The sequence below is a fragment of the Neodiprion fabricii genome, chromosome 6 (assembly GCF_021155785.1).
Source record: "Neodiprion fabricii isolate iyNeoFabr1 chromosome 6, iyNeoFabr1.1, whole genome shotgun sequence".
Taxonomy (NCBI): domain Eukaryota; kingdom Metazoa; phylum Arthropoda; class Insecta; order Hymenoptera; family Diprionidae; genus Neodiprion; species Neodiprion fabricii.
Window position 1 is genome coordinate 30,422,260 of NC_060244.1, and position 25,615 is coordinate 30,447,874.

General features: G+C 40.4%; 3 protein-coding genes across 5 annotated transcripts; 1 reads left to right on the forward strand and 2 right to left on the reverse strand.

Annotated features, from left to right (window-relative positions):
- Positions 1-159: 159 nt before the first annotated feature.
- Positions 160-7,170, reverse strand: LOC124184877 (cytochrome P450 307a1-like). Its single transcript, XM_046575048.1, has 2 exons — positions 6,093-7,170; positions 160-2,958 (listed from the first exon to the last, which is right to left on the reverse strand). The coding sequence occupies exons 1-2, from the start codon at positions 6,775-6,777 to the stop codon at positions 1,730-1,732; spliced, it is 1,914 nt and encodes a 637-aa protein (XP_046431004.1). The 5' UTR covers positions 6,778-7,170; the 3' UTR covers positions 160-1,729.
- Positions 7,171-8,638: 1,468 nt separating this feature from the next.
- On the forward strand, positions 8,639-19,474 carry LOC124184555 (cholesterol 7-desaturase nvd). Of its 2 annotated transcripts, XM_046574374.1 has the most exons (7): positions 8,639-8,790; positions 8,900-9,001; positions 15,592-15,712; positions 15,853-16,064; positions 16,176-16,342; positions 16,696-16,874; positions 17,467-19,474. In XM_046574374.1, the coding sequence occupies exons 3-7, from the start codon at positions 15,623-15,625 to the stop codon at positions 18,208-18,210; spliced, it is 1,392 nt and encodes a 463-aa protein (XP_046430330.1). In that variant the 5' UTR covers positions 8,639-8,790; positions 8,900-9,001; positions 15,592-15,622; the 3' UTR covers positions 18,211-19,474. The 2 variants fall into 2 exon arrangements, with proteins under 2 accessions (XP_046430330.1, XP_046430331.1); XM_046574375.1 differs by lacking the exons at positions 8,639-8,790; positions 8,900-9,001 and adding an exon at positions 15,048-15,136.
- Positions 18,646-23,641, reverse strand: LOC124184554. 2 transcript variants are annotated; one of them, XM_046574373.1, is made up of 3 exons: positions 22,162-23,641; positions 21,871-22,012; positions 18,646-21,426 (listed from the first exon to the last, which is right to left on the reverse strand). In XM_046574373.1, exons 1-3 carry the CDS (start codon positions 23,262-23,264, stop codon positions 21,142-21,144), a joined length of 1,530 nt encoding a protein of 509 aa, XP_046430329.1. In that variant the 5' UTR covers positions 23,265-23,641; the 3' UTR covers positions 18,646-21,141. The 2 variants fall into 2 exon arrangements, with proteins under 2 accessions (XP_046430329.1, XP_046430328.1); XM_046574372.1 differs by having other exon boundaries at positions 18,646-21,528; positions 22,162-23,634.
- Positions 23,642-25,615: the final 1,974 nt, after the last annotated feature.

A 25,615-nucleotide genomic window follows, 5' to 3' on the forward strand; every position in this document is an offset into this window, starting at 1 on the left:
GCCATCGCCGTCAGCAGCAATGTATCTTTGCGAGAATCGCGGACATGCAAAAACGGGTTACAGCCGTTCGTCTATATAAAATTGACGATTTTATAAAAAAAAATATAAAAAAAGGCGTTCGACTTTACAGGTATTTAAAATATATATATATATTTCAACGTTAATACGTATGTCAAATTTTAATACATATGTATGTACTGTTTTTATGTAAAAACGTGTTGTTCATGATCTCGTCTCAAAAAACCCACGTTTCGATTATCCGAACTAGTCTCGGTCCCAATTGGTTCGGATAATCGAGGTTCTACTGAAGAGTATGAATATTTGCCGCGAACGTTCTGCGAAATCTAGCTATAAAATTTTGGATTTCTTTTTATTCGAATTCTAAGAAAGATGAAATTTATAGTGTAGCTATACCGATTGGGTTAATGTTACAAAAGTATCAACGGTAAATGTTTATTTACAAAAAAAAAAAAAAGTACTTATTCGACTGTAACTGTATCATGTGACATAAGACAATCTTAGCAGATTAACGCATCATCGATAATGACGTTTTCTATGTAAAGAGAAACAATTAACCGCAGAGTGGATAAACGCTGCGGATTAGTTTAATCGGCGTTCCGAAGAAAGATTTATTAGGCGTAGTTTGCAGATTACGAAAAATTGCTCATGGATATAGATTATCAGATATCACGCAAATTGGAAATGTCATAATTAGTCGTCGGATTGTTTGACGTTTCGAGATACACTACAACATCCTCCGACTAAACTGCTTACGAATTTCTTACAAGCTTATCGCGATAAAATCTTCGGTCTGCAACTGAAAGGCGAAAGATGTAGAAAAAAAATTTACCTACAAAATTTTTAAAACCTGCTTGGCGCCTATCATTTCGTAGTAAAACTCAATAAAAGATTAGAAATTGGTTTTAGCACAAATAGTAGTACATTACAATATACGTCGCGTATCTGTACTTACAAAATCTGTATATAAACATAAAATGTCCTAGCTACGAGGTATTAACAGTTATCATATGAATATAGGAATATTTAATTTTACCGAACACATCCAATATGTATGTTGTACTCACGATTACAGTTTTAACAAAACATAAATGAAAATTCAGTCGAACTGTACGGTTTGCCAAAACATACCCGGCTGCGTTCGAAACATAGAACATACTTCATGCTTCTAATTAAAGCGATGTTCGCTCTAATCATTTGAACCATCATGGTATGTACATACATACATACGTACGCATACAGCTTTTACTAAAGTATATGTATACCAAGCGTGCTCGTTATACTACATATTACGATTGCTAAATGGCTGAAAGCGCATTTTCTACCTACATTTATTTGTGTTTTTTTCATCTTCTTCAAATTTTATATCACATGTGTTGTATACCCATGTGTTTTAGAATATTCGTAGTGGCACATGATATTATACCTATTGGCACATGGCGAAAAACGAGAATTAATATCCAGTGGACGTCTCCAGATGGTCTTACGAATAGTTTCATGAGGTCGAAAAAAAGTTCCTATTTCCGGAAGACGTCGCAAAGATGTGTCGTTTCTTTGGGGAATCATAACACGGAACACGATACTTTCCGGACATTTTTCCCTTTTTTGCTATATGAATAGCAAGCCGCAGCGCGGTATTAACTATCGCGCAATATTCAAAAAATTGGGATCGTTGATATGTGCCTGGCATGATTAATAAAAATTCAATTCTCTAGATATGACATGTTTCATCGGAAACTTGGAGGGTTTTCTGCTCATCGCGGGAAGTCAGAACAAGGTGAAATGTATCTGGCGGCAGAGCGACGCACCCTGGTGTGAGGTGAGCTTTTAAATTTTCGGAAGTGACCCCTTCGGCGGCTGCGACGTTGTAGTTGGAAAAAATCGCGGCCACAGTAGCGAACGTAAACGTTTGAACAAGTCGCTGCCCTACGCAAGTCCTCTGGCCAGTAGAAAATGGGAGGAAGTGAGCGGGTTTGATTAACCTCCATGAACCTCTTTCCGGATCCTTCGACTGGGCCAAGAAACGTTCAGGGTTAAAATTTTCCGCCCCTAAGCCCCAGTACGCCTCTCCGAAGTTAAGCTCGTAATTGTTGAGGAAAACAACGGTGTCCTTGCTGATCGCATACCCGTCGACCTCCGTGTCCCGCGTAGCGACGTGAGGAACTATCGGGGAGCTCGAGATCCTCAGAGTCTCCCACATAACGGCCTCCGTGTAGGGCATCTGGGGCTTGTCGGCAAGATCCGCAAGCCGGTGATTCCGTCGTTGTCGAGCGGCGTCGCATTCCGCTTGAATCCTTGCCTGGACCTCGGGATGTCTGACGACGTGAGCCAGAACCAGCATGACCAGATTGCCTATGGCCGAATGCCCGCCCAAGAAGTCCTCGAGCTCGAAGATTACGTGGTCCCAGGACAGGCTCGTGTCCGGAGAGTCGAGGTGGAGGAGTAGCGCGTCGGTGAAATCCCGGGGGACCTCGTTCTTCGGATCCAGCCTCGAACGGCGCACGTTTACGATCTTCTCGAGGATGAAAGAGCGGATATCCGTTGCCCAAGTCCTCAAGCGGTTCATGTGATTTTCGTAAAAAGGGCTCAACCACGGGAGAAAGTCGATTGCGTGACCTTGGTTAATTTCCCAGAATATTTCATCGAATATTCGCACCGTTCTCCGGAATTCCGGATCCGCGTAGTTGAACCAAGAGGAGCACATGTACCTCGTAAACATGTTGGCGACAGCGGCCAGCAGCAGCGGCTTTAGTGGCTCCTCGCCCCGCCGCACCGATATAGCCTCATCGGCACCGAGGACGTCGATCAAACGATTAGTCTCTATCGATGCTACTCGGTCTATATCACCTTGTTGCGCACTTCCGCTACGAGGCGAACAGTAACTGCGGGCCAATGCGCGACGGGTTTTTTGTAACTCTGACCAGTCGCACAATGCGAGCGCTGAAATTAAAAGAGATCACGCTAATGGGTGATAAGGTGACAAAGTGTAGGGAAACGCGGGGCAAGATTACAAAAAACCAAAGTGCTCAAAGAAAAAACCTGGAGAGCGGGGCAAAACCGACCGTTCCCAAAAAAATTTACATGTACGCACAAATTTGTAATGGGCTGAGGGGAGTATTGAAGAATTTTAACAGGTCAGGCGTTTTTTAAACGAAGCAGATGTTATAATATTTAAAATACACGGAAAAATTTCTGACTTAATTGGCCGACAAACGAGAGTACTTGGGGATTAATTTCGGTTTTGATCCATAATTTATGTCTTAAGTAAGAGAATCTCTTGGTTTTTTTATGTTTTCAAGTCGGACCTCGTCCAAGTGAATGAGATAAACAATCAAATTTTACGTTCCGTTTTTTCAAATATCTCGATAGGAGTTTGAGATATGGAAATTTACATAAACAACTTTTTATAGATCTTGATAAGATACGTAATATCGCTTCGTTTTTTTTCTATGAATGGCATACACCTGTGATGTCCCAGTTGAAAACATTCTCTATAAGTCTGTCCTTGAGAACATAAACATAAACTATTAGGTTGTCTTACTTGAGAAATAATGAAACTATCGATTAAAACAAAGATCATCCACTGGAAAGTTCGTTGGTCGGTTATCTCTATGCTACCAATAAGCGTCTTTTTATATAAATCACAGATTTGTTGCCTCCAATTCATTTTTAAAATGCAATAGATTGTGCTTCAAATATCAAAAATGAAGTCGACAATACACTGTCAAGCTCTTGTATACTATTATGTACTTGGCAACTTTTTTATACCGGTATCATTTTGCGTGAAAAATGATTCATCAACGATACAAGCTCAAAATATGACATAGAGATTTGCACAGTGTTCTTTCCATTTTTTAGCAGAGAATTCAATTCTAAATTTATTGTAACATACGCGAGTAGAAATCAACTATACTGACAAAGGATTGTATCGATGCTAATTAGTTGAAAAAATTTGTACAAAAAACCGAAAAATGGATGTCTAGGCTGCTTGATGTTATAAAAGGCGCGGTGAACTGACCAGAACTATAATGACATTCGCAAATACCGCAGCCGCGTACAATGAATAACATTGACAACGATTCGAAATATGCTGTCATGGCTATGCCGAGTCAATGACACACGCACAACGCCATGTCGCTTAACTGCAACGCGAGCATTTTCCATTTGACTCCAGAAGCTCAGAAGCATATTCGTTATTTGGAAAAGGGAGAAGAACTTGCTTGACTTGCTTATGTAAAACTTTGAAATATTTTATAGCAGGTATAATTTATAATGTAAATACCGATAGCAAAATTTTAGCATCAGCGAATGAATCGTTGTTGATGAAGTTGTAAAAATCGCGCCACACCAATCGTCCCTTTGGAATGATGACAAATATGCCAAATCTATTTAGTCGTCGACTATGTTTGAAATTTCTTTTGCAATATTGCTCTTAACGTCGTAGGTCGTCCAACGGAATTGTTACCGAAGAATATTAGAAGATAAGTAACAGAAAAATATAATACGTAAGAAGATTCGCAGTAAACGAGTACAAAAGTAATATGGTACACGCGACGTGTTTGCGAGAGCCTTTTGTTTTTCTATCTTTAAATATGGTTCTCTTCTCTAAGTTGACACTAGCATAATTAAGTTGTTTCAAGTACCTATCCTGTATCTTTTTTTTTTTTTTTGTTTACTTCGTATCGCATTTTGTAATTCGATATCGTTTCTGAATTACGCATGTAACATCGTACGACGCATGGGTACAAAATTATTATGGTTATAAATAAAATTTACCTAGCCTAATAAACGAGTGCGATAGGTGCTGCAACGGACGTGATGTCTAGGTCCTTGATTATCCTTCACTAAGATTCTCTTCTGACGTATACGTAATTACATCTACATCTCCGCTTTCGCTCGAGCAATTCGCGGAACTCTTACGTGCGATGTCCGCCAAACTGTCCCGCGTCTTGTGAAATGTAAAAGCATGTATATATGTATATACATATATATATATGCGTGTGCGTGCAACCAGAGACTAGTTGAGCATTCCGTTGATAGCAAGCAAGTATATCGCATAATTGTTACAAACATTTACATAGGTCTGATAGTAAATATTTCTCAGACAAATGAAATTAGAGAGAAGTACCAAAAATTAAGTGACTGCCATCTATGGAGTAGATGAATCATTCCCCGTCAAACCGATTTTCAAATTTCACAAAAATACGTGAAAACGTCTTTTTTGTAGAAATAAATTGTTCTAGATTTTCGCAGAATCTTAGTAATAATATTTTCTAACTCACGTGGGGTAGAAGGATTTGAAAAAACGGCAAACCTTTGGAGCACGGTGACGTTCAAACGCTTATATGTCCGGACCTATTCGTCGTACGGCTGGGTCCTGATAGGGCTGGTTTCAAAGCTATATATAGCGAGATTCACATACAAGACGTGTATTTAGTTGAGGGTTTCATCATTATCTACACTAAATATAATTAGTTTTGTCGTTTCTTCGAATTCTTCAATCCTATATAAATCCGAAAATATTAACGCTAAAATTCTAAAAACATTAGGGAAATTCCATTTCGACAAAAACAACATATTCAAGAACTCTGGTGAAATTCGAAAATGTCAATACAGATTTTGGCTCAAAAGTGTGCGGTTTGGTACAGTACTACTTAGGTATAATTTAGCAGCTCGTGCACAGAAATTGCACTTTTAAACCGTATACGAGAATTCAAAGACGGCCGAATTGAGATCACGCGACAAATGCGTTTAACATGTGCTTCTATACCTCGATGCCTAGCATCAAAACTCTGAACAATTTCTTTGAAAGTATAAAGAACGTACGTCCCGAGATGCTAACCTTATAAAACGCGGTGTGTGTTATAATATTCAGCGATCTGATTCTATTGGAGTTCGAATTCCGCATAGCGATAAAGAGATCGGATTTCTAACACCAAGGTGGCAAAAAAAAAACCGTATGGTCTTAATTTCTTCTTTGCTCTTTCTACGTTATACTTATGTATAGGAATTTCGTTTACCACAGCGTTGGTTAACTGCGACATAAAAGATGTTACATGTAGATTAAAGCTCACAGTTATTGCGGTCACCGCCAAATAATTCGTGGAACCGAAGAAAGTTTGGCCGACCACCGAAATCCTTGCCCCTAGTGACCAAGACTTCCTTGATGAGGCGATAACTGCTGACGACGACGCATCTGAAGGATCCCAGTTTGAGGGTGTAGATTTCGCCGTACTTGCGGCTCATCTCAGTGAATGCTTGAAAAGGTCCGCCTGGTCCTCCCAGCAAGTGAAGACAACCGAGAAACGGCAGTCCCGACGGGCCGTTGAGTGTTTTTCGCTTTCGTGAACCCGTCTTCGCCCTGCGAGTTTTGAGTTTCCCAATTACCGATTCACGTGCAGTATCGACTATATTTTTATGAACGTTGCCGGTATAGTCTGAGGTAGAATTTTCACCGTCACTAAGACCACTGCCCTTGCTGTTGTTGCTCACGCACCTATTGCGGCAAAGTTTGTTATCGGCACGCGATGTCGATGCCCGACGAGCAATCGGTTGTTCCGATTTTGAGTAACACTCAATTCCAAGTAGAATCCTCGCAATTGCCGTTTGAATCAACGTAAAAATAAAGGAGAACACGCGCCACATCCACTTGCACAAGATTTCTGGGGCCATAGTACAGGGTTCTGCCTTTTGTCTGACAATTAATCGGAGAATCAATGATCGTTTTGTGTCACCTTTGGTGGCTATAACTGTACACATATATAATCGTAGCTATCGAAAACGACGAAAACCGCGCACACTTTCCGAACCATTGAGGCTTGCAATTCCACTGCTAGGATTATCAAACACCGACGTCAACCGAAGAGGTGCCGTTTACGAGCGTGTATAAGTGACGTATCAGTATGTACGAGGAACTCAGAGCCCGATGAGGCGGCTATTCGAGGCGTGGATACGGACGATTTTTTCTAAATCGCCCACCCACCACCAGAGAAGAAAAGATTCTCCTTGATTTTCCTCGGCTGGGAAGTCGAATTTTCATACCACAAACAGTTTTTACAACTTCTTAACTTGCTAATATTCAGGACCTTCGAAAAAGATTTTTGACTTCCAACAACCCGGCAATCCACCATACCGCACCAAACACTCGAGTGATACTACGTTACAAAGTCGGTATACAGCGTTTGTGGTGTGAAACAGTGTTGGGATTCAAGGTGTCTTTTGCGCTGATTTTGACCTTCCCCTTCTTCACCGAGTTATGATTACAGTTACGGTTACACCGTGTGAAAAGATAAACAAACAATCTTAGACCGCTACGTCTACTGTTAGCAGCTTAATAGCGCTGTCCAAGAAAACGTATACCTGAAGCAATGTTTTCCTCGGGCTACGTACAATATAATTGTCAACGTACGCATTTCTGCACATTGATACATCGGGACGAAGACGGTATGGTTGGATTAGAAGCAGAATCCACAAATGTCGGCTGGCTACTACATATATCTATACCTAGATGTGAGACCTCTGAACTTGGGACAGTGGTTTTACGTTTTCCATGCCTGGAACCAGGCCAGAGTGAAAAGCATCGTTATGAATTTTCGTACTCTTCTTTGCAGTGAAAGACAACGACCCAAGCCAGGAACACGCCTGTATAATGGGGCTGTTCAGTATCGAAAATTTTTTTACTGGTTTTCTGCAAGAATTTTTTAATCGGTGCACACGGTATATCGGAATACCGTTGTACCGGTGAAAACCGATACATCGTTCCGTCAGTAAAAACCTAATTTCAACAACAACAGAAAATATCGGCGAGTATTCAAATTCCGATACCTGTTGAACATAGAAGTATTAATATACGTGTTTACACTACTAATCGTATGCCTTGACGTATGGGTATATCTCATCAAGCAATTCCACGTAAACAAAGCTCCATTAAATTTAATGATCAGGAACATAAACGTCTCCGATATTTAAAGACGTCGGTATATCGGTATCGCTGTGTTGAGGGCTCGTGCTCATACCGTCGTATATTGCAAGAAGATTATACCAAAATACGGACAGCTCTATGGTGTATACCTGATATGATGAAAATACTCATAGGGTACGGCCAATTACAAATGCCCGCTTGAAAACAATAATGTCTGCGTTTTCAAACGTATATATATATATGTATATATATATATATATCTCTGCTGCTGAGGGAAAACGCTCTAAAAATTTCTCTGATAGAATTCGATTTTAAGAACACGTACGTTACAGAAAAGATTCAGGTACAACTGAGAATTCCACATCGTAAATAAGGTGAATTTTCGACGAAGCTTAATTGTTTTCACAGAGTAGAAACGAACGGTGTGAAATCCTCGCAAGCTATCACCCGTACGATCGTTGGTTGTTCGCGGAGATGTTGCGCCCTACCGGAGCCTGCAGAGTAAAGTTTTTCTCCGTAATCCGTTTCGCTCCCCCGTTCTCGCGGCACATACACTGTGACACACGGCAGTGCGGATGCGGCACGCATGCAAGAACGTCGTCGTCTTTCTCATCCCTTTCACCCCACCCTTCGGTCAATTGATCAGGCTAGCCACGGATCTCGAATCGGGTCGAACCTTTGCAGTCTCCGATCTTCAAGCGAGCGTAGATGTGCAACGGGGCGCATGCACCTGCCACGCGGGCAACACCTCGCTTAGTACATACGTAGGTAAAATTACTATACGGGAATGGTGTATCAAATTGCACAGCGGCGTACACGTCTAGCGAGACGTACTCGATGCACAAGTACAGGTATTATTTTACGTATCTACGTTTATATGCGTGCAAACTACTCATACCCATATGACCACGCCTGTTTATCATCCACTTATATGCACCGCATCAACTTAACACTTCGCAGAATATTGATGTCAGCAAAAGATCAAAGACTCGGCTCAACTACCTGCCCCGCCCGCCTTTTTCGCGTCATTCTCTTTGAGAACTCCACCACTGCTTGGGAATGGTGAGTAATAATTGCCTCCTACAATATTATAACCACTGATTGAAATTCTGTTAAATCTTTGCCTTGCCTAACGCACTACCGTGCCTTTTTCTCCCTTACAATTCGCGCATCGCCGCATACGGTAACGCTTCGTACAATTTCATTTATGGAGAATGAATCGTTGAAATATATACGGTTCTCTGCAACCCTACTTACAATGATTATCGGTGTATAGGTACTACTTGTTCAAAATCCTTTCGCAATTACTTTTCAATTTGCGTTCAGAGTATAAAAACGCTCACGACTGACAGTTCAGAGTTTTTATACCGTATATAACTTACTTATAATGTAAAGAGGCTGCGAAGTAACAATGAAAATTGTGTGCTTGCTTCGCAAATTGGGAAAAAAATTTTGAGGAAATTGTGATATCCGTGCTGTCGAGAATTCAATGTTAAAATGAATGTGTGCAGTATAACGTAGATCTTTATCGTAGCACGTATTTATTAGACGCAGAAATCGTAGAAAATGAGATACGAATGATCAACATGGGTCGATAATCATTTAACGAAGCTAAAATCCAGGAGTGCACTTCCGGTAAGTGTTACTGTGCGAAAAATCGCCAAAGATTTTCCTCTGTTTGAAGAATGCTTTTTTTACAACTTTCTGTCCACACGAAATGCATACTGTGCACAGTGGTATTGTGCAACTCATCACTCGATGATGGCATTCACTTGTGTCATATTATATCATATAATGCTTGTGTCCAAGTAAGTTAATGCCGTTACGAGAATTACTTACCCATCAAGGTGTAATATGTGTAAAAAACGTGCGACCCGAGCAATGTGTAATGCCTTTCGAAATTAATGAGTCTCTTTCCGCCATTCCCGAACAATAGTTAATTGGAATAATTTTAACAGGTCGGCGGTAGCGCCTGATTGAAATTTTGTTCTTATCAGTTTAATGACAAAACGGCCAACGCAGTAGCCAATGTATGGTATAGCACGCTTTACCCGCCAAATGGTTTTCGTTCAGAATTTACATTTCTTTTCAATCTTCTAAAGGTGCACACAACGTAACTAGCCCAACATTAGACATCATTTATCGCGAATGTTGATATTTTTTGTCCAACGCGATGAGCTGGATGAGCGAGGAGTTCTATAAAATATAGCGCACTGCGGCAGTGTCGAATTTCCCAACTGTTTTTCGAACGTGAAATTTTGCTACGACATAGAGAATTTTTACCTAAAATTTCAAGATCCTCATGTAATTACCTATATTCAGTGCATGCAATTTTTGTGACAAGTTATACCATTTCTATTCAATAACTAACATTACGAACCAAGATTTTCATAAAAATCATAGTAGTAACCCATTCCAAGGACACGTACGTTGAAACGGTAACGGTTATACCTATAGTACCATTACTATTACTGTACTTCGTGTCGTGTAATGTCAGCATAGAAAAGTTTTTAGCCGCGCTGTGTCTTTACTAAACTTACAGATGACTCGACCACTACGCGAAGCAGGTATTTTTTTTTTTCCAAGGTTTGATAGGAAAAATATAAATCTACGTTTAAATATGTGTTAAAGATGTAAAGAATGTTATCCTTGGACCTGTTTCGTCGCTGAACGTCCGGCGGTATAAAACGGTCGAAAAAACGTCGGGAATTGTGGCAACCGGTACGCCATTTGCGGGTTGGTAGGTAGAGGCATACGCCTATTAAAGGCAGAATCAGTCAAGTTCAGGGACTTCCAGTTTCTTACGCGGTCCTCCGCATTTCTCCCCACTTCCTCCGGCCCTTTGTAAGCCAGTCTCTCCGTCTGCCCCCTACTCTCCACCCGCAGCCAAAGGACGCCTGGTAATCTACTTGAGGTTGATCAGCTGACATTTACCTCACCAAACATACCTGTTCGGCCGCCTCGCGGGAGGGAAACATTAGCAGGAACTGTTTAGGAACGGCACTATGCCGGAGGTTAGTCAAGGATCAAGACAGCGTCGACGATTTACGGCCAACGTTGCCACGGGACCATTCCCACACCCAATTATGTTTCAATACCCGATAGAAATGCAGAATATTTCGCCAATCGAGCACCCGTTGAGAGACACCCCAGTGACAAGTAGATCGCAATTATAACCGAGAAATTCGACGCGGAATATCGCACCGGAACCCCCCCCCCCCCCCCCCCCCCCGCCGTCATTTCACAAGCGATACAGATCCTCGTCTGGCACCAAGCTCGCTTTCAGATTTCGAATCCGCGACAACGGCAGTCATATCAGCGAACTACGACCTCTCGTTTGCGCGACGGGCAGAAAGATCACGAGATTTAGCGGACATCTTTTATAAATGAAATTTGCAACTTACGGGAGTACGTAGAACCAGCGGGTGGCAAACTTGGATGGATCAATATTTGGATCAATATTTGGAATGACCGATATATCGAGGTTTGAAACGTGCGAAAGTAAAATAATGAAAGATGAATTGTTCGAAAATCAAGATCAAGATTTCGAACAATTCATCTTTCATTACTTTATTTTCGCATGTTTGAAATTTCGGAATATTGATCCATCCAAGTTTTGACCCCCACCCGAACTAGCGACGAGGACTTTTCAGTCCGTCTCGAGGAATGTCGTCGACTGCCGGAACTAACTGATACGGAGGTGGTGAATTCGCTGACGCTGTTATTTTCTGGAGTGGCCTCAGGTTGAACAGAGAAACAGGGATGCTCCAGAATTTTGATACCGTTCTCCGACGCGTGACCATAGCTGGATTTTTGGTTTGCGAGTCAAAATTCCGACTCCCGGTAGTATATATCTTTTCTTTTGGTATTATCGAGACTTAATTGTGTCTGGGGGATTAGGTTTTTGACGCGCATAGCGAGTCACCCCTCGTATAGTTTAGGGAACCGCGCAAACAGCATCGTTTCGCATATCTTCTGTGATATTCTTAATCTCGTTTGATTTAGCTTTCGCTAGATAGCAAGTAAAGTAATGTAAGTTAGTCTAAGCGATTGGCAGCTTGCATTACGACTTGAGTTGGATTTTGTGAGACACCGGTAGTGCCAATTCGCTAAACTAGCTTATTTCTCTTTGATTTCAGTTACTTTTCGATTACGCTAGATATTAAGTTCTTCTGTTGTTAGCTCGACAAGTCTTGTGCTCGTGCTTGCGCTCGGCATACCTTAGTTTTTCTCATTCTCTCGTTGTTTATTTTGTGAATTTCAATTAAAGCGCAAGTACTTTAAATTTATTTCTCTCTGTTTTCTTTGTCTTGTTCTCTGTTTCCCTCAACTCATCCAGCCCCCTCTCCAAAATACTCTCTTAGCCGGAGTTGTCGCGAAAGAGTCGATTAACCAGAAGCGTATCGAAAAATCGGGGTAGCAATACATGTGGCGCCCAAAAAAATAATTCGCGACGTAAACATCTAATTTGGGGTAATCGCGAATGCCAAATTATTGCACGCCATAGCTGGCGGCCGTGTAGTACAGTGTCGAAAACGATACTACTCGTACCCTTAACCCCGATGTATTATACGAAGCCCATTGATGCGACTACTGCCATCGGGTTTTGCTTGAAACCCGCATAGTCGCATGGTAGCAGATTGTCTCTCGGACGAGGAGCTATATGTATAGTATAGTATAGTATACGATAGTTTTTATAACAGGCGAATGAAAAGTGGTGACTACGTGGTAATTTTGTGGGACGCGAGCGGTCAATTTCTTCTCCCCAGGAACGAAAGTGAAGTAATTGTAGACTGCGCCTGCGCGAACCTACCTTTGCAACACCGAGATGAAATTGGGTACTTGTGTTCCGCTCAACTGCTACGCAAAGCCCACCTTTTCATGCACGTGTGATAAAAATTGATGTTTGTATCGTAATACTCGCTTGCTACACCCAACGAGTGTTCCAGAGAGCTTAAACAGCGCTTAACAGCTACAATTAGTGACACGGCATCATCGTCCTTCTTTGCATAATCGATTGCCTGCTAGAAATTATGAAATATATTCTGCAGTTTAGACAACAACAAATCGCACGACATCATTCGATGCTTGAGAGCTGTACCTATATAAATATAAATTACAGGCGGGGTTGCCCGGTTCCCAAACACCACCCGAAATTTCATTTCAGTTTTAGCAAGAGCCCTATAGATTACCTTGATTAATGAACTTGGGAATAAATTTTACGCGAAATTCGTAATCCATCCCCTATATCTGAACATTCACAATGCGCGGCTGAATCCGGTCGACCGGTCAACGGACTTGCCTCCATTTTGCGTCTTGTTTTCGCGAGGGGATACTCAGATTTGAAAATAATACACATAGTCCAGGAAACAGGTATTTTTTCATGTCACGGCGTGCTGAAAGGATGCGACCTGCGGATTCTGGTAACGATTATAGCCCACATGAACGCCTACTACTTTCCAACCAAAGATTTGAGTTTCGAAATGTTTTACACGCGTTTAAAGTTTTGAAAAACAGGTCTTCTACTAGGATCTCATAAACTATTAATTGTGCAGAAAAAAAGTTGAATAACTTTTTGCAGGTCTTAGAAAGACAAACAATTTCCTTTTTGGAAAATTAAAATCGGTCTATTAGTTCTCTTGTAAAGAAATAAAAACCGGCTGAAATGGCCATTTCTTAATTAACTAATTATGAGTCCAATAATGCATGTATGGCTTTAGAAATCTCGGAAAATATGTCTCTTAGGGCACTCGAGAAGCTCGCAAAACCGGGGCTCGATCGGATAAACAGTTTGTGTCCAATTTTTAGCCCTCTATGTTTAAAACCGGCGGTGCAATAATTAGTGAAAAAAAAAAATTATCTCCCTCCCTAATTGACTATTGGCAATTTTTTTTTTTTGTAAATTCGTCAAAAAATAACAGCTTTTGAGTGAGACTAATCGTAGCCCTGTTACGTAAAAATTGGCGATGGAATTTCATTTGTTTATGGCTGAAAAACATACCCTCGTTTTGGAGCCATTTTTCACCAACTTAATAATAAAAAATCATTTCGCCCCTAAGTGTACATGATAATAGGATCCTTCTCGATTAAAAATCCGCTAATCAAATTGCTGTACGACGCTCTGCGGCTCTGCAAATTCCTTGCAAAAAAAAAGTCGGTTTTTTCATAACAAATAGCTTTTCTCACAAACTGTTTATCCGATCGAGCCCCGGTTTTGCGAGCTTCTCGAGTGCCCTAAGAGACATATTTTCCGAGATTTCTAAAGCCATACATGCATTATTGGACTCATAATTAGTTAATTAAGAAATGGCCATTTCAGCCGGTTTTTATTTCTTTACAAGAGAACTAATAGACCGATTTTAATTTTCCAAAAAGGAAATTGTTTGTCTTTCTAAGACCTGCAAAAAGTTATTCAACTTTTTTTCTGCACAATTAATAGTTTATGAGATCCTAGTAGAAGACCTGTTTTTCAAAACTTTAAACGCGTGTAGAAAATTTCGAAACTCAAATCTTTGGTTGGAAAGTAGTAGGCGTTCACGTGGGCTATTATCGATATCAGAATCCGCAGGTCTCATCCTTTCTGCACGCCGTGACATAAAACTGCCCTTTTTTCTACCCGTTTCCTGGACTAACAGGTTTATGCCTATGTGATATAACACGCGGTGGGTTGAAAATGGTAAACTGCTATAGACGGGCAATAGATGAATCTCATTCAGTTGACGGAAGATCGATCGAGATGATAAAGAATCCCTTATAGGTTGAAGATATTCGGTTTTGGATTATAGATCACGAATCTTGGATCTTGAATAATGCGTTCCGGATACCAGAGGACATCAGCGGTCAACAGAAGACTATGCATAGTTAATAGTGAATAGTAATGGAGTAACGGTGGAAAAATCAGTTGCCGGAAAGAAACACTGTACGCGAGCCCGATTCTGTATATCGATTCGTATGATAAATTTATGCATGATCGGGGATTGTAGGGAATCACAAATGTGGATTCAGTGAATAAAATACATTCCAATATTGGCTTGGCGTCAGAACACCCCACCATTCTGCAATCCCCGCCACTTTCTCGCTTGCCTCTGCGGATAGATCGAGGATAAGCCGATGGTTCTCTTAAGATACGAACAAATTTGTTTTATTTCGCCAAGCGCGACGTATCGTCGTATCAAATACGGCGATCCTGTTACACTTGTAAGGACTATAGGCGGGGATTATCACAATATATACTACATAAAATCTTTACATAAAGTTCGGTACACTTGCGCTTATGCTACCGGTGTGACTTGATTTTGTGATGTACACTACAATATCTCTACTCGACATACCCTCAAAATCGCTCCATATAAAGGATGTAGAAGTGTCGGAGTTTTCCAGTTGTAAAGAATTAAACACACGCCTCGGGACTGCTTTCGTAGCATCGTGAACTCCACCATTCCTAAGTTCCGTGTCACTGATTTTCTCTTTTTTCTAATCATCTTGGATTAAGCAATTGATATTACCTCTTCAGTGCACGCGATTTCTATAGTCTTGGCCTGGCCAGGTTTCAATTTTTTTACCCACGAGCGGTCTTTTCCCGCGCCGGTATGCGTTCGCGTATAGTTGGATTTTACTCGACGCGGTATAATAATTGACACTCTCTGCTGTAGAATAACGAGTGATACTACCTTCAAAGATAAGATGGCAGTCGTCTGGTGGATAGTGAGTGCCGTAACATCCGCGCTCATTCTAATTTACCTGGCATTCTTCTGGAAGATCAATTGGATCAAGGTAAGAACGATAGAAACAACGAGTTGTGCCAAGTGCTTTAGAAAATGTTTGATTCGTTATAATCGGAACAAAGTGAAGATAATTTATCTGCGCATAAGAGAGATTAACGCAAATATCTTTATTCACAACACTCCAATAAGGATTTGACGGAAAATGACGCGAAGAGGTCTTGGCTCAACAAGCGATTAGGTGATGGTAAGAGTGGAGGTGGTTCGAGGAACAAGAACAGAAAAGTAGGTCACCTACCCCCGGTGTATCCGAACGGATGGTTCGCGCTCTTGGAAAGCTCGCATTTGAAACGTGGCGAAGCCAAGCACATCTCAGCTCTTGGACAGAACTTTGCAGTTTTTAGGTATGGGTACATTCATCCTTCATTTTGATGAAAAACCTATAATATGTAAGGAAATACAAGGGAAACGAACATCACACGGATTATCAATATAAAATATTTAATCAATCCTAGAACGCAAAAGGGAACTGTTAGCGTACTGGATGCTTATTGCCCACACCTAGGCGCGAACATGGGAGAGGGTGGCAGAGTTCGAGGAGATTGTCTCGAATGTCCCTTTCACGGCTGGCTTTTCAGAGGAGCCGACGGTCGATGCCAGGACATACCATACTCGGACAAAGGTATTCAATTCGCGTACATAAACACAGTAATCGATTTCTGTAAGTCGTAAAAAAAAAAGAAGAAAAATAACAATAATAATACCAATAGGTTCCGTGACACGACAGCGTTTGTTCCTCTACACCCGTTAGAATTTGAAGTCTCAAATCCCTCAATTTACATTTTCCCAGAATATTTGATCTACGAACCACGATGCGTATACGATTTTCAATTTCCAAAATGCCACTATACTGCAGTAATCCTATCTAAACTTTGTTACATATTTAGCTTCTTTACGATCTCCGCATCGATACGAATCGTGCGTCCCAGCTTTGAAATCTCCACCCTATGACATGTTCTTTTGAATTTTTTATAGTGCCAGAATTCGCGAAAACCAAGGCGTGGGATTGCTGCGAAGTCAACCAATTGATCTTCGTTTGGCATCACGCAGAGAACGCAAAGCCAAGCTGGCGGCCGCAAGCCCTCGGAGAAATATCTGACGGGAGGTGGCGTTATCACGGAAGAAACGAGTTCATTGTCAACAGTCATATACAGGTGCGTAGCAAATTGCTCACTGAATGTTACATCACAGTGACAAAAACAATGCCAACTTAGTTTTCTTCCCCTACATCTAGCGATAAAATACACTTCGCGGCGGCCGTAAATAGATACGTTTTGTCGCTACAAATGCTTTTGCCGATAAGCCGCTTTTTGTTAAACCACAAAATGCATCGTTCGACAACATATTGTCAGTATTGCAACTTGGTATGATTTCCTCAAAAAATCTCGCCATCAACTAGCAGTACTCTGATAATCTTGCCTCTCAGTTGTACTATTGGGTTAATGACACATACACTACGTACCTACACGTTCTACTTTTAGCACTAGCAGCTCTGTCCGAAAAACCCCATCCTTCACCCATATACCTTTTTTCCTTTGCCTGTCTAACTTTACGTTCCACGGTTATTGACGCAGAATCCACAGTTGTTACTTTGCACACTAACTAACAGGTGTAATTTCATTGCGGAATAATTTGAGTAAGGACAAGTGTCTTAACGTCTTGTTAGCTGTGATAACACAGGCATCGATTACTCTACATACAACTCATAACAATTGCAATCAATTTTCGTATTTCAACCATCACCAGGAAATACCGGAAAACGGAGCTGACTGGGCTCACCTTAGCGCTGTTCACGGTCCTTCGATTCTACTAAGCGAGCGTGTACCGTGGCTTGCACGTCACAGCTGGACGGGAGCGGAATGGACGTCGCACGTATCGCCGCCGCAAGAGCGAACAATGGCAAAGGAGGAGGAAGCAGGAAAGGCACAGGCTGAAGAGGAATGTGGGGCTGAGGTTGATAATGCACCGGAAACCGACCCCAACATATCGCGAGAAAATGTAGCAGGCACGGGGAAGTTCGAAAACGGCGGTGGCAAGATTAGCAAGGATAAAACGGCGAGCAGCAACAAGTCGCACAAGGCGATAATGCGGTTACGTCACAGCTTGATCCTCTTCGAACGCATCCCAATCCTGGAACTTGACGTTCGAGCCGAACAGATAGGACCCGGTTACGTGGAACTGCTCGTGCAAAGCAGCATGGGGCCGATGTGCATTCTGCAAACTGTCACGCCGCTGGAGCCACTAATGCAACGCGTTACACATCTAATGTTCGCACCCCCCCTGCTTGCGCCGCTCGCTACTCTGGTACTGTTTGGCGAAAGCGTAATGTTCGAGCGGGATGTTGCCGTCTGGAATCACAAGCGTTTCGAGCAAAGGCCCCTTTTGGTTCGTGAGGATCGATCGATTCTTGCCTACCGCCGGTGGTACGCGCAGTTCTATTCACCCCACAGTCCGACCTATCAGTCCACCACGCGATCGCTGCAATGGTAATTTTTCATTTTTCCAATCACACACATATTCAGACACGTCGCCGACGACCATTTCTCCTATATAATCAACATTCAGTCAGTTCCTCCGGACTGATATCATTTCAGCGGTGCGATGTGATTGGCCGAATACTCCGAAATTTTGCCCATGCTAAATTTTTTTTTCTTTTTTTTCAACTGTCGCGGTTATAAATAGATTATGGAAAATATAAGTGTCCGGAACGACGTGTCACATTAAAAATTAAATATCATTAGAATAGTACTCCATGAAACAGTATTTAAGCATAAATAGTACTGATTATAGTAGTCTGAAACGCTCTCCTCCTTCCCACTTTCCATCGCTGCACCGCAAACCCCGCGAGAACGAGTCGAATAATCTGGAAATTCCTTGTTTTTAAGAATAATATCACGGGATGCTTGTAAATAAAAACAGCTGCTGTATTTGTGAATTTGTGTTATTATAAGACCAAGATAGCTCATTTGATTAAGTTTGCTTGGAAATTGCCAACGGAATCATGAGTGTCTTGCATTCCATAAATATAATATTGGTTCAGCGGAATTGTCACTAATAACACTGTACATAAATAACAGTAATTCTATCGCGAAAAACTACATACAACAGTAGAAATTCGTTGACATAATAAATAAGAACGCAGATTATTACCAAGAAATTGTGCTATATAAATTCATTCGCTGCTTACAAATATTCAACTTCCCTTTCACCGTGTGTATTATTAGTTATCACAGAATTCTTATCTTATTATTAATTAATTCTACAGCTTAAGCATGTTAGAGTTATTTGAAAACAATTGTTTGTCTTCAATTGTTATATTCCATCCCCCAAATCTGTTCGTTCTAGTATAAGGTTAGATGCTTTGAAGTCTGGGCACTAGAAAAATATCTAAAATAAGACTGCGCGACGTACGCACGGCAGTAAGTTCTACAACTAGTAGAAAACATTGTAAAGAGATTATTTTCAATAACGTATGGGTGTACAAGACTGAAGAAGAACTTATTGCCTCACAACTGCAATGGAGCCTACTCGGCATAAAAGTATCATCGAGATACGATCGAGATGAACTTTGAAATGTTTCGAGACCATTGTCGAGTATGAGATTAAAGAAAGAACTGCAATTCCCATTGTTGATTTAAGAGTGTACCGATCATACGGTCCAGCCAAAGAGCTGTCCAGACAGAAATATGATATAACAATGGTTTGGACGTGCAACTGAAGTCAATCGAGTTGAATTTTGTTGAAACAATATTCCCTTGACATGGAAAAAATACAAAAACCGTAGGTAAACTTCAGATACAACACAGCACAATTATTGATGATTTTGAAAAGATCACGTTATTGCATCATTTTTACAATGAAGCAAACTGTATCCGTTGATAGATTTTAATGAATTAGAGCTGATCTTCTTCATAAATGAAATCTTTACAAACCAACAGTCATATTTTGTATTCAACTTCTCAGTTACTGAAGAAAAAAAGTAAACAAAAAAAAATAAAACACGATTAGCGAAATCATTGTAAGTGATGAATAGTACACCAATGCCATAATAAAAAATACTAGATTCTTATCCAAAATCTGATTATCCAGATTTTTAGAGAATTTATTTACGAACAAAGTGAACCGTAGTTAATTGAAATCGATTTAACGATGCGAATTTTTTCATTGTACAAATGATTCAGTAAACGAGATCTTTATGAAGTCATCAATAATTGTGCTACTGTAGCTGAAATTGCCGGTTTTCTTAATTTTTCCTACATTATGGAAATTTTGTTTCAACTAAATCCAACTCGATTAACTTCAATTGCACTTTCAATTCTCCATTACATTATATGTCTATCTTGACAACTCTTCTACTGGACTGTACGCTTGGTACACACTTAAAGTGTTGGACAGATGGCACACATGATTTCACAACAGTCGTTCACAGGTGTTTCACGAATTACCATATTACTTCAGGGTTTTCACTGCCAAAAAGAAATCAGTGAGATTTGGGTAAAAAATTAGCTTCTACGGAACATTAAGCAAATGTCTTTATAAATTTCTAAAAATATATTGTTATTTTTGGAATTGTTGATTTCGTTTCAGGTGTAAAATTTTTCTCAAATTTAATTCAATTCAAAATTGATTAGAGTTTCCTCTGAAACCTCATGGATCTCGCTAGGGAAGTTTACGACAACGATTTTTGTATCTATATATCATATTCAAATAAATGAAATGAACTGAAATCACTGAATAGAATTCAGTTCAATCAAACAAAAATGTAGAATTTGCTCTCCTGAATTAATTTAGAGTCAAGAGGAATGGGTAAAGAAAAGGAATGGCGAATAATCGTTAATCAATTCATAGAGTTGATCAAAATTCTTGTTTAGCAGCAGGCTTTAGGAATTAACTCTGAATAAAGAAAGAGCGTGAACCAAAATGAATCTTGAGTGATAATGTTTTGTTGTTTAAGGGCATAACAAAACATTATTGGGCGAAATCATGGCCGATGGGAGAGAGCCTTTTTTCCATTTTGACGTTAAACACCAAATGAACACTGAGACGATTAAAGATTGAGTAACCTCGTACAATGAAAAAAAGCATAGATTCTGTTCTTCTTGTAAAAATTTAATACTACGAATTGCGCTATTTGGTTGCTGAATATTCAGTAATGCATTTCAAGCATGTGCATTCATACAAAAATAAATATCAATTTGACATCAATTTAATATGAGATTCGCTAACAATCAAACGTGATCAACGATAGCTATTGCGTTTTAGTTTGACATTGACATTAGGAATATTTACATATATTAAGGCCGTAGCTGAAGTCAAATTCGCTTGTACTGTTTACTCAAAAGCAGTTACATGGATGTTAGCTTGGAAGAATTTTTTCGTGCTATATTGACATAGCTAGAGCCTTATAGACTATCTGTTTTGTTAGTTTAGTAGGTAATTTTTATATCCGCGATGACTACGCAAGAATTTCTTCAAAGAAGATACCAGATCAGTTGGTTGCATAACAACGGAAACATCGAGTCCGACACCTCCAAGACGTTCTCGAGCGTCTTCTCCTTGGCCCAGTATGTTTAATGGCCGACCATTTACTTCCGTCAATGTCCAATTTACGAAAGTTCCCGCTGGCATGGATGGATCAGCCGCTAGAGCTGCAGCTGGCAATCCAGAAGTCAATGCCATACCTCCAACACCGATCACTTCGTTGCCCTGTAACTCGAGCCCAAATCCATGACTGTCAGTTTCGCGATCGCTCCCCCTAATCAAAGTCATTGTTCGACCCTGCGGGAGTCTTCTGACGATCATCTCTACCTGTACAAGATGGGTTACGTGTCAATTGAAGTGTCTGACGCAAAAATTTACAAGTCAAGTTGATAGTAGAATAAAAACAAGGCTGAAGTTAGTGACGATAACATGACCAAACATCATGGAATAAATTTTTGTACAATTTTAGTACAACTTTCAAGGAGTTGGCTTTTCAAAATATGAACATGTCTTCTTTATTTTAATTTACAAACTGAATTTCAAACAATTTAGAAAGTAACCATTTTCTTAAACATGCATCATTAATATAACGTTACCAACGGCAACCTCATGAATAGATCGTCAAGATTTGATTATTTACAATGGATATTAAAAAAGTTGTCAGCTTACATATGGTGTTGTACAATTCTTGAGAATATCACGTGCAGACGTCGCACTGTGCACAGGACTTCCAGCTAAACTGAGCACCTGATCCCCGATATGCAGCACATTGTAAAGCATTGGCTGCTCACGTTGTTTCCATCCAGCAATCCTGCAAGTAAAACATATGAAACTATGGACAAAAGAACATGGTAACATCAGCACATTCTAATATCTATTTCAGTCTTGGATCAAACCCGTTAACTTTTACTAAACCGTTAACTTCTCCTGTATGACAAATATATGAGTCTACATTTATACCAGACTGTCCCAAATGTGTCAACAAAAGCAATGTTGTCCTTGCAATCTCTTCTTCTCAGCTGTAATCTGACTCCAGCGCGGTGGCCGATTTCTCTTTTGAGTTGAAGTACCTGTTGCTCCCTCAATGTCAGCTGTCTACCGTTTCCTTCTCTCGTCACAGCCCTGTGAGTTCCACTTTGTTGCGGTCGAGAAACTGGAGCTAAACTTCTATATTCTCTCAGAGCTGCATAATGCCTGCTCTCTGCCGATTCTGGACTGTTATTGCTTTCGATCAATCTGCCAGGTGTGATCGGAGAATGAGAGGATGCCAAAAATAGGCTCTCGTAACTGGAGTTATTATTTTCAATATTTGAGACATTCTCACTGTGTCTATCTTGGTGTCCTCCAGGTATAAATCTAGGCTGAGTAGATGGCTCCCTACCATTATGCCCTGGTATATTATCAAAGGTAAAGACATTTGGTACACTTTCAGACACTGGATATTGATTTATGGTAGCTGAGTTCTCCTCATGATTCAGTTGATTTGTCTGGTTTGCCGGTAAACGAATAGAACCGACACGAGCTATTTCAGTTTGATTTTCTGTGTTGGCTGAGTCGGAATTTGTTAAAGGAACGTGAACCTGTACTTCAAGTGATGGGGGTGGACGAGGTGGCAGGGGTAGGGGACTGGTCGGATCCCTGGTAGGGCGCCTTTCAGCTCCGGGTCCTTTGGAATAGAAATTTTCCTTGGGGCTCAGAATTTTCATCTCAGTTAATTTTCTACTAACAGTTTGTACCCAGTCGTACATATCCTGATAGGTTGGAGCTGCTAGCCGTAGGACCCTCTGGTCAGAAAAGTTGACACAGAATTCAAAATCTTGCTGTTCGGTAGCACAAAGTGTTGGTGATAAATGAAGAATGTTTTGTAAGGATGAATTCCAAAGAAATGAATGTTTGGCTGCCTGTTTTTGGTTGTTGTAGCCTTCAAAATAAGGCTCGACATCGTCATGGATACAAAAAACTACCCAAAATCTCGCGGCTTCTCTTTCCACCGTCTCCGTGCGTCGCAGCCACCCATTTTTGTGAATTTCTCTAAACACAATGCTTCCATTGGAATCTTCCATTTGCAGAGCATTAATGGTGCCAAATTTGTTTGCCCATAGAAACACTATTTACATTTAAGCCTAATAAATAGAAACAATGAACTTCATAATGTATGGGTCTTGAAAATATTTACTTTTTATACAATATTAACAATAGATCTTTTCCATCTGTTCACAGATTTAGATGTTCTTATGACAAAACTCTCGAAATAAGATTCTAAAATGAAATTAAAATATTAAATGACTCAACTTCTTAGACCCAGTATATGGTCTAAGATTAACTTGACGCATTACAACTTGAGATCACTTGACATGCGATGATTCACAGCACAGAGACTAGAGCAAAGGAGTCCCCACGAAGTGATACTACTCTGAACATCTGATCCAGCATCAAAAATCCGCACATAAGGCTTGTGCTGGCTGACGCTGAACGGCGCTGATATTGCAAAGATTCAACGAGTGGTGGGAAAACGGAAGCGATTTCCACGCAATTTCATTTCGGCCACGATAGGCGTTTATATGCATAGGTGTGTGTGTGCGCTGTGTGTATATATGCATATATATATTTATATATATATTGTCGATTCATACCAACTTCACTTCGGAACTTTACCATGACAGCGCTGCTTTCGATGAGATCTACACTACTTGAGCGACAAATTTTAGAGGACGAATTTTTCATATGCTCCACAGTAGAGATAAGTCTCCTTTACTCTAGTTTCCATGATTAATGGACTTGACTTTACCATGAACCTGCATACCAAGTCTGATTGTAGTAAATTTGACTTACAGAAAAAGTGCGCATTGACTGCAAATTTCGTAGACTTCAGCCAATGGAAACGCTAGAAGACTAGGGAAACCGCAATCAGTTGCGACGTCCTAACGAACGCTTCCGGACAAGTTGAAAGTTAGCCTGGAATTGCATCGCGAAAATATACTAGAACGCACAGTCAGTAATTCTCGGTCACCAAGTACCGACTAAGCATCCGAATGTTGTGGACAGTGGATGTTATCGGGCTATCAGATAAGCCAGGAAAGGAATGATTGTTGGATTATAAATTTAAATTTCCTTACCTCTTGAAGGTAACTGAAAGTCGATGAACGACGCGTCGATGTAGTGAGAGGATTTTGGCGGAGTGAACAACTTGATACATGTCAAATATTTTACATAAATTAAATTTATTTTATAATCGAAACCAGGTATAAACGGTAGTGTTGGATTTAAGCGACATATCAAATAGAATTCGACTACACTTTGCCTCACGAAACCCCCTTTTCGATTTTTCTTGATTTAGTTGAAAATTATGCAAAAGCAATCTACAAAAATAATAGAATGATTCATGTGAATGTGCGAAAGCGCATGAATCAGTCACCCATTACAAGATTCCTGTTTTCGGAATGGACTAGGATTCTGAAGCGAAACTTCTTCAACTTGACCTCTTCCACTGCCGTTTCACTGCTTACCACAAACTTTCATCAAAGTAGACGCCTATGTTCACAAATAGTATACATTTCAGCAAACTTGTCGTGATAACACACCACATAGAAATAAAATCAAATTGTAATTTACCCGAAATTCCACTTAACAAAACTAGAACAACGATTTTTTATGATAGATGTCTGTATTATATTATACTTACCAAACACACGGCTACAATAAAATTCTACTGAATTACTTTTACATTTATCACAAAATCTGTTCCGAGCAAAACTTCCTTTTGTTCTACAAATTAACAAAATAAGCGAATTTGGCACACTAATTAGTATACATGCTTGGTATAAATATCAATATCGGTAGTGCCTGTCAAGATGGCTGACTTCCTTGATTTGCTTTCTGCCTTTCGCCTCACCGTCGCGACCGCAGTCTTCGGCTGTGACTCCGTAATGCAGTCCCAAGTCACGACAGATATATTCTCGCACGGCTAAATACATTCCCGCACGGCTTTCGTCCGGTTTAGGAATCGTCTACAGCTTCGCCCACACTCGACACTTCACAGTGCGAGAAGTTATAATTGCCCATCGCGTACAGGCATTGCAAAAAAGCTGTTTCAGAGGCTTGCAGCTGACTTGAGGATACGGTCAGGTTTAGAAAGCTTCAATTAATAACTTGCTGCAAGACGAAAAGGCACGAGCGCTTGGCATTACAAATTGCAATTACCATAGTAGATCCTTTTTTGAAGTTTCATCAGGACTAAAGGGTCTACGAGCACATATGACTTTTTGCTTTTAGGTTATGAATTTACTCTTGAGCCCAAGAAAAGAGGAAAAAAATCATTCTAGCAGACCTGATGGAATTAGTCGACATAGGTTCTTATGGTTGAATCAGTAGCAGAACATCGTATTCACTAATACATACGATCTTTTGTCCTTAA